The 12,667-nt window shown below is 35.9% G+C and overlaps 2 protein-coding genes across 2 annotated transcripts; one reads left to right on the top strand and one right to left on the bottom strand.

Annotated features, from left to right (window-relative positions):
- Nucleotides 1-3,839: 3,839 nt before the first annotated feature.
- Nucleotides 3,840-8,204, bottom strand: LOC119793019 (zona pellucida sperm-binding protein 3-like). The gene is made up of 8 exons (XM_038299946.1): nucleotides 7,058-8,204; nucleotides 6,842-6,960; nucleotides 6,535-6,638; nucleotides 4,788-4,965; nucleotides 4,551-4,668; nucleotides 4,378-4,460; nucleotides 4,105-4,304; nucleotides 3,840-3,969 (listed from the first exon to the last, which is right to left on the bottom strand). Exons 1-8 carry the CDS (start codon nucleotides 7,457-7,459, stop codon nucleotides 3,908-3,910), a joined length of 1,266 nt encoding a protein of 421 aa, XP_038155874.1. The 5' UTR covers nucleotides 7,460-8,204; the 3' UTR covers nucleotides 3,840-3,907.
- A 1,202-nt stretch (nucleotides 8,205-9,406) lies between these two features.
- On the top strand, nucleotides 9,407-12,002 carry LOC119793028 (zona pellucida sperm-binding protein 4-like). The gene is made up of 8 exons (XM_038299957.1): nucleotides 9,407-10,100; nucleotides 10,213-10,397; nucleotides 10,486-10,583; nucleotides 10,678-10,835; nucleotides 10,917-11,109; nucleotides 11,203-11,386; nucleotides 11,647-11,722; nucleotides 11,837-12,002. The coding sequence occupies exons 1-8, from the start codon at nucleotides 9,503-9,505 to the stop codon at nucleotides 11,926-11,928; spliced, it is 1,584 nt and encodes a 527-aa protein (XP_038155885.1). The 5' UTR covers nucleotides 9,407-9,502; the 3' UTR covers nucleotides 11,929-12,002.
- The last annotated feature ends 665 nt before the right edge of the window (nucleotides 12,003-12,667 follow it).

Here is a 12,667-nt window from a genome sequence, read left to right on the forward strand (position 1 = left end):
GTTTAATATGTTTTGCTTGTTCAACTTAATAAAATCAAATTCTGTCTATCTATATTCTCCCTGCATTAACCATTCTATGACATCTTACCTTTACAGAGGTACCAAAAGTCTCTTCTTAAATCTAATAGCTGTGAGGCTATAAGTGATTTACTTTTGTGTGTTTTTGTCAGGCAGAAATTTATTTATACCCCCTGAGGGTGTAAGAGGTTAATAAAATCTAATTCTGTCTATCTATATTCTCCCTGCATTAAATGAAGTTATGTTCAACTAACTTACAGCATTTAAATAACCCAATTACAAATATATATTTGTTTTATCAACTCAATTGCATCTACTTTATGAGCAGAAACCATTTTTGTTAACAAACATGCATGCATGTCACATGGCCAAAATAACATCAGTAAAGACAGAGCTGCATGTGATGATGGATCTTGGCCTCAGGATAACATATGGTTTTATTTGTGTGAAATCGGGCAACAACTAACTCCACCATCTCTTTTAGATCTACAACTACCTGCCATGCTCGTTCTCTAGCAAAGAGGTCTGACAAATAAAGGGCAGAATCTTAGCTAAGAGCAATTTGTAAAATAACCTAAAATCCTCGAGTTCACCTTGTAAGCTCACAAGGCAGCCTTATAGTGAACTTGGGAAATGTTCATTACATAAAATATTCATACATATTGTATTACATCAATTAAATATTACTTAACAATTCTGGAATCAGTTACTTTGGGTGTGTTGGATGGTAAGACATTGTGTCTCCTCAAATAGCAGCTGCAATCAATTTTTTAATTTGCAGGGAATCGAGGAAAAAAATCTCTGATGAAAACGAGATGCACTTAAAAACTTCAATCACTGTTTAATTTCAGATTTGAAAAATCCTTTTGCACGTGGTAAATTTTAAGATTTGCGTATCTGTCACCCTTGAATTTGTAGTTTGATCAATACAGTATGACAAAAAAAACATTCGGCTGAATTGCAAACGCAAATCACTTTTTACCTTCTCTGAAGATTCACTCTGTCTTCTCGTAAAAACACATTTGCACTTTTTTTTTTATAAGATCTGAGCCAGAATGATCAAAGAGAAGTTGCAGTTGCAAGAGGTAGACACAAGGGGGCAATATTCGCTGATGATGTACCAGTCAATCTAGTGAGATTTTTAGTGCGTTATTGCCTATTAAACAGTTTTTAGTCTATCAGGTTATAATATAAACATTACAGATAAACAGGTAATGGAACTAAATTGTACATATTTAACTTAAAAAGTTACTATATAAATTAAGACTTTGAGTGACTAAAATACCTGGGTGACTTGAGATTTATCAAAGCTTTTTAAAACAAATTATGAGCCATTGTCATTGAGATTTAGGGACGATTTACATAGGTGGAGTCTAATCCCCTATTTAAGTCTAATATCCAAAGTAAACACTATTTAAATTTAAGTTCTCCCTACATTACTATACCTGTGTTTAGGACACTTCCAATCCAACTACCGGAAAGTCACTTTATGGAGTGGGATAAACAGATAATACCTTTTCTTGGCAGGAAAAAAACACAGATTAGGAACAGTGCAAAGCAAATAGAGGAAAAAATGTGAAGAATGTCCCCTTCCTTTATTAATGCATTTCAGTTTCATTATGCATTTTAGTTCATCCATCAGAGGATTTACAGTTGCAAGAGTTAGACACAGGGGGGCAATGTTCACTGATGATGTACCAGTCAACCCTGTGAGATTTTCAATGCTTTATTGACTATTAAAACAGTTTTTAGTCTATAAGGTTATAATATGAACATTATACATACACAAGTAAAGACACTAAATTATAAATATTCAACTTAGAAAATTGAAACTTTGAGGGTATAAAATCCATGGGGGACTAAAGATTTATCAATGCTTAAAAATAACATAAGCCATTCTCATTGAGGTTTAACAACGATTTTGCATAGGTGGAGAAAAGAAAAACACAGATTAGGATCAGTACAAAGCAAATAGAGGGAATAAAACGAAGCATTTCAGTTAATCTGTTTTCTGTGCTGGTTCAGTAGAAAGACGTAGAGAACAGGAATGTCATTGAATTTCCTCTACAAGCAAACTAGATAGCCTGAAAACTGCTGGATGAAAGTAACTCTTAGTATACGTATGGCACAAGGTAGTTAAAATTGAAAAAAGTTACTTTACAAGATACTATATTTATTCAGATGGTGTGCCTTTGATTATAATTTTTCTCCAAATAAAAGGCATGGTGATTATAAATCTTGCATTGAAAAAGATCTAACCAGTTCATTTGCAATGTTTTTTTTTTTTTGTTTTAGTTTCCAAGCACTTCGGAACAAACACAAGTGCTCTAAGGATTTCTATCATTATCACCCAGTAAGACCAGGCTTAAGTCATACGGACACAGCTCTTATAGTGACACTGAATATTAAGTAGAGTACTATAGCGCAGTTGTGACTCAGCACTGTTGCCATTTATTTTAAAAAGGAAAGAATATATCATATCACTTCTGCTCTGTCACTTTATTTTTGACATCCTGGCATATTAGAAACGTTTTATTTTCATTAGAACTATATACATCATATTCACTGTACTGAACTCACCAGATTGCAAATAATGCATAGAAACTGTTCATGGAAGTAGGTAAGCCTCTGATAAGGATGATAAATCAATCTAGAAATGCTCATAGGGACTTATTGCATTTATTCTCTTCTCTTATGGTGGCTTCTACCATCTCCTCCCTCAGGGAGGTGTAATGATAAAGAAACAATAACTACAACTCCAAGACAGCTACATTTGCTGGATTTTCTTTTACATTTCTATTTGTCCTTGATAGAAACAGATACAGTTATATATAACAACTATATTGATTCACTGTTTTTCTGCAGGAGTGAGGCCTCCTGGTACCGTGAGGCACAGCTGATGGGAAGGGCTTTGTAAGAAGAAAGACAAGCCTGTTGAAGGGCTTGAGTATTGTGGTTCCTATTTTTTTTACATGGTTAAATCTAGGCTACATTATTTTTTCTATTTAAATTCTATATTAAATTCTGGGCTGCACAGTGGTGGGATTTCTTATTTTTCAACCATTAATGTAACATTTAACTTATTTCTTTTGTTTGGTGTGTGTGTGTGTGTGTGTGTGTGTGTGTACCTTTTTAGCCTTCAGAGTGAGGACCATTTTTCCAATTTCACCATCAAATTGAGGAGCAGTTGTTGCAAAGTGAGGACATTTTGCCGGTCCTCACATGCTATTTTGCTAATGGTTAGGTTTGGGGCTAAGGTGTTAATTGGTTAGGGTGAGGTATGCATTGGTAATGATTAGGTTTAGGGTTAGTTTTAGGGTTAGGGAATAGAAAGGGTTAAAAATGACTGAAAATCAGTCAACACACGGTCCTTGTTGCAGAAGGAGTATGGTTTTGTGTGTGTGTGCAATGTGCCAGTTTTGTTTTTATTAGCAATTATAAACCACAGATGGGTTCACACCCCTCGTCTGGGATTCTAGATTAAATTTTTTCCCTAGAGCGCTATTTATTGTGCTTTAGGGGTTCAGCTTTAAAGGAAAATTGACATTGAAGAAGCATTTAGAAGGTTGCAATTTTTGTCTTTGGACTGGTGATGGTCACAGATTTATTGCTAGATGATGGTAAGGCACACAATCTTACCATCACATTATTGATTCTAAAATAAGATGTCTTTTATCTTTTCTAAATCTTATTTTTCACATTCTCAAGATTTTATGAAGCTATTGAGGATTGTAGCTTTTAGGCATATTTAAAAGATGGAGCAGGATTGGTGTAAATGCTTAAGAAAAACCATCAAGAGGCAAGAACATAACATAGAGAAGTGAACCAATGATACTGTTTATTTAAGACTTCATGGCAACAGTAGTAGATCACATAGGACTTTTTTTCTTCAGATCTTCTTCTCCATGACGGGGATTGGACCTATACGGACCGTGCCTTCATATTGGAAAACTGACAGAAAAAAAAAAATAGATGTTAGGCACACAAATTTAGAAATCATAGTTAATTTAATGAGACAAGCATACTGTTTACACCTGGGAGTAATAATAAAAATATCTATGCTTCATTACAGGAGCATAGACGTACCTTCAGAATTGGTCACATCACGACTTTTCCTTGGACGCTGAAAGGGGATTTTAGGAAACCCAGGCTGTCCTCCTCCACCTGTGTTGCCTCCAGGTAGGACAACTGGGTTACCAAATTCAACTGCTGGAGCGGCATATGGCACCACATCAGAAGAGTCACAAGAACCACAAGCTGCATCAACTCCACTGGCCTCAGTCCATCTGGGAAGACAAATGTTAGACTTAAAAAGTAGCTCAATAGTTATTTATGAAACATGTATGCAGGCAAACTCACCTGCCAGAGTAGGAACATGCTCTGTTCTGGCTGTCTATGGAAGTGGAAGTGGATGTCGCCCTCAATTGGCAGGTAATGTAGATCTGTAAAAGCAGTTGAGGACTAGGGTTAATACTACAGGATAGAGAATAAAAAATAAAAAAAAAGTTCGTGCTAGTCTTGGTGAAGCATACCACTCCACTTTCAGAGTTTTGGAACCTGAAGGCCTCCAGCTGAAACCGAAGCTTGTTCTCTTCAGTGCGAGCCAGGAACTTTGAGTCAGAGCCTGTGATCCTGGCATCAACGAAACACCTGTACTCATGGAAATGAAAAAAAAAAATGAGGTAGTGAAAAATGTGAGCGTTTATGCCAGATCGGGAATATTATAATCATCTTTAGTGCTCTTAGGAAAAGAAAAACAAATACTTTACCCAAAGTTATTAATGAAGGCATAACTGGGGGTGGAGGTTGCATCAGGGGAGAGTGTAGCAACACATCTGTCCACATAAACACGCAGGGGCACGTGGAAGTACTGCATGACTGCAACCTCTACACGGATCAGGTCTCCCAGGAAATACTGGAACACTGGCCTCTCAAACATGAAGTCATCTGCACAATGAAGAAATTAAATGTTTTGGGGTTTTTTTTTATCTGTGAGTTGAACAGATTTCATATAGAGTTTCTGAAAACTATTTGCAGCATTGGAAACTACTTCACAAAAATACATATGCTGTGGCCTTAGATTAACAATTGCAGCAATTCCTCACACTTTAATTATACCATATATGCCCCTCTGTTTCTAGAGGTCGGAAGTAACTAGTTACATTTACTCAATTACATTTAGTTGAGTAACATTTTGAAAAAATATATTTTTGGAAGTATTTTAATGGTATTGTGCTCTTTCCTTTTACTAGAGTAAAAATGTGAGTACCTCTACTCTTACTTTAGTAAAATTGAGAGAAACAGTTTCTTATTTTTTTGTGCTAATGGATAATTGGTTAGATGTTACTTTTCTATCTGCTGAGTCTGCCATGTGATTTGGAGGTCAAGGGAAATCACAGTAAATGCTATAATGCGAATTAACCTATTCTTACATACTCTAATTATTGATTTTTTTTGTTGTTTTATAACTCCTAAAGCGTATTCTGAATAGTATTATTTCTACATAATTTCCTATTATGTTATTACTGTATGGTATTTGTTCAGTTCTCTAAAACACAAAAATTTGCATATCACACTACTTTGTTAAGTTGTACATAATTCTATAAAATATTAAATCAGTTTTTATGATCATGTATAGTAAGTGGATCAGTTATCAGTACTTGAGTAGCCTTTTTATTAAATACTTTTTTACTCTTACTTGAGTGTTTCATAAAGGCTACTTTTTACCTCAGTAAAAATATGAGGAAATAGTGCTACTCTTACTTAAGTTATTAAAAGATTCTTCCCACCTCTGTCTGTTTCCCTTCAGTGCAAGCTTAGAAAGTCCAAAAGCTGGTTAGAGCATTAAGTTCAGACTATAATCTCTTCATTAATTAAGGTTTTACAACATCCATTCACACTATATTCTTGTCAGTCTTCCAAAAACTTGAAACATTTCTTTAAACAACCTTTTTTTTTAACTCTTAGATCCTCAGAGGGTTTGTGTGTCTTAAAACAGGTGCAAACATCTTTTTGTTTGCAGAGCAGATCTTTGCAGATCACCAGCAACACTCCCACTTATTGCAGTTAAAATTACAAATGCGACTTAGCTCCTCTTATTTGGAATTTTTGAAGATCAGGCCCCCAGTGTTATATCAACTTGTTTTTTTGTAATGTGTCTTTTTAAATGTGGTTTCTCATTACGAACTTCTTCTACATCGATAGGAAGCAGTAGAACATTTAGATAAGTTTAACATATAAAGGCAGCTACCCTTCTCAAATAAGCATGAAAATTGAATCATGACCAAAAGATAAAAAAAAAACCAAAAAGTAGTAGGAGTATAAAAACAGCTTTCATTTAAAAACGACCAATGAAAGCCAGAAATGTTGCACCTGTTTCTTTTAATTTCATATACCTGCTTTATCCAGCTAAGTTATAATTTTTAAAAATGTGAACCAAAAATGCTGATGGATTTCAATGTTAGAATTCTGCCCTGCTAAAATAGATGTGGTATTTTTTTCTTTTTTCAAGCTCACCAGTCACAAGTGTCATGCTGAAGTACAAGAACTCCTCAGCCATCTTTACTGCAGAGAATGGGACCCAGAGGGGATCGAGAGGAAGGCTGCTCACATTGTGCCTCCTAAATGATAAAATATGAGACCCATTCAAATGAAGAATTCAACTATAATCAGCAGACTCTTTGCCTTGCTTAAGAAAAATAACAGGGATTGAGGCATTCATAGGTTCCAAGCTTTTCTTAGAAGTAATATACATTTAATTAAAAAAAAAATAAAAAAAATAAAAAAAAATAAATATATATATATTTGATTTTGAGCTACAAACCTTGGGTAGTGGCATTCCACAATGACAGCAGCCTGGGAGGTTCTTATAACAGGAGAGGCTCCCACAGCTCTGGGGTTATAGTTCAGAATAAAGGTGTAGACGAGGGCATCATTTGTCAGCTAAAAACAACAGGCATAAAAAGAGTTGGAGCAAACATAAACAGGTACAATATTCAAAAAACATATATAAATGTTATTGTTTTTGTCATAGTCTTACCGCTAGCTGGCTGCCACATTGATGCAGTTCAGATTCATAAATCAACACTTGAGCAGCATTATCCTCAGAAACAGGAGCACAGTTACCCAAGGTGAGGTCATTTGGATTGATAGGCTGGCCAATGCCAAACATGTCTTTCTTGACCTCCACATGAGCGATGCTCTCTCTGCATTCGACAGCTACAGTTGCAGCAGCAACAGGAAATCTCTGTTCAAATGGCCCAGTTGGTTTGGGAGCAATCTGGGGATCACCAGGATATGACCATTCAATTTTTTTTTCAAATGTCTGAAACTGCTGCTGTGGTGTCTGAGGTGGTGTTGTTTTCTTTCCATATTGAGCATGGCAAAAGCTGCCAAGCATGGCTAGCACCACAGCGCAAACACCAGTAAATTTCATGATCATGTCTTCACAACCACAAGTGATCAAAAGAGCTCACCAGGTGCTGTAAGGAATATGGAAATGTGGACCTGCTTTTATAATGGAGTAATTCTATTGACTTGGATTGCAATCCCACCTCCTGACCTGCCCACACCACATGTCCCAACCTCACTTTAGCAAAAGAGATCGGTTAAATCATACCAGCTCTTACTCAAAAATGAGAGTAGCTTCCAAAGCAGATAATTTATCTTTTAAGCTTTATAGAACTGAAATTGACACACTGAGTCTTTCTTGTTGTTCAAAAAATATTTCTAAAGTAAATGACAAAAGAAAGTTGGCAAACTGAAAGTAAACAGGTCAGTAAGAGTCATGGCGACCGTAGGTTAGGTTTCCCTGACCTGAGCAAATAGATCAGTGTCCTGCCAATTCAAATTTTGTAAAGGGTATCCAGTAGGGTCTAAGTCCTATTCAGTGACAAACCATGTCAGTTTCACCTGCAAAGCATTAGGATGACCATGAGGCAATCATTTAGAAGAATGAATAACTCAGAAAAATCTGAAGGGCATCCCAAACGGAAATGAGAAAAAAAGAGAAACAAAGACATTTTTTATTACTTATTTATTGCAGAACATTATTTCTAATTGGCATTTTCCATTATTGAAATAATTATTTTGTAAAAATGAATTGGAAAAGTACAACAAGCAGGATGGATGGATGGATGGATGGATGGATGGATGGATGGATGGATGGATGGATGGATGGATGGATGGATGGATGGATGGATGGATGGATGGATGGATGGATGGATGGATGGATGGATGGATGGATGGATGGATGGATGGATGGATGGATGGATGGATGCGAGAACTTAAAATTTAAGTCCCCACCATATAGCATATTTATTAAATTTTGTCCCTACAAGATAAAAACAAGCCCACAACCACACAGAGAAATTTCTATTTCTCAAACTAACATTTAAAATGTTAAAAATACCAGCCGAAATACATGTATCTAGCTATACAAAACATAAATGGTGTAGTGTTTCTCTGTTTTAAAAGCAATATTTCAATCAGAAAAAGAAAACCATGTTTAAAAAAATCATGTATTGGAAGTAATGTAAAAAATGTAACCTACTTGGAAAACATCAATTAGAAATTATTTTCACAGAATTAAGAAATACTCGTTTTAACAAATGTTAGATTTGCCAGATCTGTCAGTGTTTGTTCTGACAGTTTTCAAACCATAGTACATATTTTGTACATGTGTAAGTGGGTCCAACCAATATATTACCAGTAATTAGAGTTGATATTTCTTTATTAACAAAATATTTGTAACTCAGTACATTTTTTCTACATAAAATGTAACATAATTGTAAGAAAATCCTGCTTCTCATGGAATTACTACTTCTTTGGTCAACAAATATGAGAAAAGGAGACACTTATGTACACTTTTTACTTCACAAAAAGATACCCAATATCCACCGTATAAACTCAAGGTAATCTGTGTTATAAAATGCTTTCTTTTTTGTTAAGATTGTGTTGGCTTAAACATAGCACAAAATACTGACAGGGCTTTTTGTAAACAGTCATCTGACCTTTAGTTGTAATTAATAATTATCTATGTCAAACCAAAAGATAAGATTTCTTTTTGTTTACTGTTTGTTAATGCTTATTTGAGGTCATAAAGACCCTCTGAAGAGTTTGCTCTCTGAAATCATAAATATATATTTTGTTTCAGAATTTCAGAAAATACCAAGGCCACACAAATGCTTTTATTGTAGGCGTCAAGTTTGCAATTTATATATCCTTTTATATAACATGGATATAATTTATCTTAAGTAAACATTTCCATTAAAGATTTGGAAATTACTTGTTAGCTTTGCAGCTAATCTCTCCAACATGTCAGGTCAGCACTGGGGTAATCTGATTGGCAGATGTGGGCAGCAAATAGAGTGAGAGACGTCTAGTCAGTGTGGCAGGCACCTTATAAAAGTCAGGATATTTACTCCACAGTTTCCACAGCATTCTGTGTTATTTGCAAATAACTCTATGCTGTAAGGCCATAACAATGAAGCTGATTTACTGCTGTCTTTTGGCCATCGCCATCCATGGCTACCTGGCAGATGCTCAAGGTAAACCTCAGCCATTTTTTCCCATCAATCCCCAGATACCTACAATAATTCAAAAGCCTGGGGATACTGGCAAACCTCAGACACCCGAAAAACCTCCGAGGCCTCAGTTTCCTTCGTTTCCCCAAAAACCTGACCAACCTACAATGCCTCAGATACCCCAGAGACCTGGAGGACCTCAGTTTCCTTCGTTTCCCCAAAAACCTGACCAACCTACAATGCCTCAGATACCCCAGAGACCTGGAGGACCTCAGACACCCCAGAGACCTGGAGGACCTCAGTTTCCTTCGTTTCCCCAAAAACCTGACCAGCCTACAATGCCTCAGATACCCCAGAGACCTGGAGGACCTCAGACACCCCAGAAACCTGGAGGACCTCAGAAACCCTCAAATCCTATAACACCTACAGATTCATTTCTCTCCTGTGAAGTTCCTCAGGCCCACAAGATACAATGTGGGCCCCCTGGCACCAATGCCAACGAATGTCAAGCTATAAACTGTTGCTATGATGGAAGCATGTGCTACTACGGCAAATATGGTGAGTCCTTTTCTTATTCTTTCAAACTAAATTTTGCAAAGATACTCTCTTGTGAATGTTACATTGAAACAAGAAATTATAATAAAAAAAAAAATCTCTGTCTGATTTTTAGTGACACTTCAGTGCACCAAGGACGGCCAGTTCATTATAGTTGTGGCGAGAGATGCAACTCTACCCAACATTGACTTAGAGTCAATCAGTTTTCTTGGAAGCGGTTCAAACTGTGGTCCTGTTGGTACAACTTCTGCTTTTGCCGTATACCAATTCGGAGTGACTCAGTGTGGCACAGTCATGACGGTAATGTCTAGAACTCTATCTTTTCCCTGTGATGTGCGTATGACTTTGGTTTTTTTATTCAAAAAGAAATCCTTTCCTTTATCCGTAGGAGGAACCAGGTGTCATAGTCTATGAGAACAGGATGTCCTCTTCATATGAAGTGGCTGTTGGACCTTTTGGGGCTATTACCAGGGACAGCCAATACGAGTATGGCTTTTATTGTTTATTACATATGCACACAACTGCATATATATATATATATATGCATATACATTTTACATATACATCTTTTTCTTTCTAGTCTAATGGTCCAGTGCAGATATATCGGCACTACTATTGAGGCTTTGGTCGTTGAGGTTGGTGTGCTTCCTCCACCACCTGGAGTTGCAGCTCCTGGACCTCTGCGTGTGGAGCTCTTGCTTGGCAATGGAGAATGTAATGTCAAAGGCTGTATCGAAGGTAAGCAGAAAGGAGATGTTTTGCACACTGGCCATTTCCAAAATGCAAACACCTCACCGACCACTGCTTTTCTCCTCACAGAGGAAGTGGCCTTCACTTCCTACTTCACAGATGCTGACTACCCAGTCCAAAAGGTTCTCAGAGACCCAGTGTATGTTGAAGTCCGAATTCTCGAGAGAACTGATCCCAACATTGTTTTGACTCTTGGAAGATGCTGGGCAACTACAAGCAATAATCCTCAGAGTTTTCCACAGTGGGACTTACTTATTGATGGGTAAGTGGATTTAAGTCTTGACTTTTAATAACATTTTTTTATATTCATTTTTAACATTATTCTTTTTGTCTTTTCTTTTTTTTTCCCCAACAGTTGCCCATATGTTGATGACCGCTACAGAACACGACTCCTCCCTGTAGATAGCTCATCTGGACTGATGTTTCCAACCCACTACAGGCGTTTTGTTTTCAAGATGTTCACGTTTGTGGGTATGGCTCAGTCTAATCCTAGTAAGAAGGTACCCTCAGATCCATCAATGACTCCGCTACAGGAACAGGTATGAGTATTACAAAAACAGATGGAATATCATATTATCAAATTTTCTAACTCATTTTTCTGTAAATATGCATATCTCTTATTTAGAAATACCAATAATGAAAAATATAAATCTGATGTTAATAGTTTTAATAAGGAAGTATCTTATATTTTACTACTTCAAGGGGATTAAATGGTATTTCCACAAAAACAAAAATATTAGCATGCAAAATAATTTGCATTTTAAAGAACCTCTTTTCACCTCTCAATTTGGTCCTCTAGGTGTATATTCATTGTAATGCTGCTGTATGCCAGCCTTCTAACACCAACAGCTGTGAGCCCAGATGCTCCAGGAAAAGTGAGTATTGCCCTTTTTCACAGTTACAGTAATTATAATTACTTCTGTGATTAAAATGACTGTGGTACATTGTGATTTTACTAACTATTATCCAAACTTGTTACTTTTGTACAGAGAGAGAGATTGGGGGCTCCACAAAGAAGCTTTCTAGAGAAGAAGCCACTGTTGTTAGCAGTAAGGAACTGGTCTTTACTGTTACTGAGTAAAAACATTGCATCAGCGTTCTCATCATCACATCTAATTTCTTGATGTGTCGTTAAAATCAACTGAGTTTAAAATAAACACCTCAATAAAAACCTCAATGTGTTGGCTGAATTTGATTCTCTGCATATCACACACACAAAAACATTTTTAAACATTGATAAACAACACTGTTAAAGTAATAAGAAATAAATATTAATGTTAATGCTTTTCTTAAAAAAAAAAAACTGTGCTGAAGTTTATATAGTTTAAAATCTTTTAAATTGCTATCTCAAGAATTTCACTTTCACTGAAACAACAAAACAAAACAATAAAAACAAAATACCAAATCTGTCAGAGATGTAATGCATTATTTTAACACAAAGGAGTATTTTAACAAAATATTAAATCATATTCAATCAAAATGATTAAAACGGCCACTTGCACAAAGATTAAATGATTTTGGCTAAAAAAATAGATAAAAACAACATCTTATGAAGATTTGTTTGCATCTGAAAAGTTAAGTCAACATACTTTCCTCAGAAAGTCACCAATGAAATTTTTTAATAAAGGGAAAGAAAAAGGCAAAGGACAAAAAGGACTCAAAATCAATTATTACTATTCTCTAGACAGAAATTAAATAAAAAACAGCTTCTATGGAAATTATTATTATAAGTGTTTTACATGAATATTATGATTATCCAGTAAGGATATATATGACACAAGGCATAATCCACATTCTACTGGCTTTCAAAATTGATCCAG

Source organism: Cyprinodon tularosa, unplaced genomic scaffold (genome assembly GCF_016077235.1).
Source record: "Cyprinodon tularosa strain WSP-4 unplaced genomic scaffold, ASM1607723v1 ctg44, whole genome shotgun sequence".
In the NCBI taxonomy this organism is placed as follows: Eukaryota; Metazoa; Chordata; class Actinopteri; order Cyprinodontiformes; family Cyprinodontidae; genus Cyprinodon; species Cyprinodon tularosa.

What these genes read in the sequence shown, in the direction of transcription:
- LOC119793028 (XM_038299957.1), top strand. Translation starts at nt 9,503, where the DNA reads ATGAAGCTGATTTACTGCTGTCTTTTGGCCATCGCCATCCATGGCTAC. An exon ending in ACCAGGGACAGCCAATACGA is followed by an intron (nt 10,584 to 10,677) that starts GTATGGCTTTTA and finishes TTTTCTTTCTAG; the next exon opens with TCTAATGGTCCAGTGCAGAT. An exon ending in TGTCAAAGGCTGTATCGAAG is followed by an intron (nt 10,836 to 10,916) that starts GTAAGCAGAAAG and finishes TTCTCCTCACAG; the next exon opens with AGGAAGTGGCCTTCACTTCC.
- LOC119793019 (XM_038299946.1), bottom strand. Translation starts at nt 7,459, where the DNA reads ATGATCATGAAATTTACTGGTGTTTGCGCTGTGGTGCTAGCCATGCTT. An exon ending in AAAACTCTGAAAGTGGAGTG is followed by an intron (nt 4,461 to 4,550) that starts GTATGCTTCACC and finishes CTGCTTTTACAG; the next exon opens with ATCTACATTACCTGCCAATT. An exon ending in GCATGTTCCTACTCTGGCAG is followed by an intron (nt 4,305 to 4,377) that starts GTGAGTTTGCCT and finishes TTGTCTTCCCAG; the next exon opens with ATGGACTGAGGCCAGTGGAG.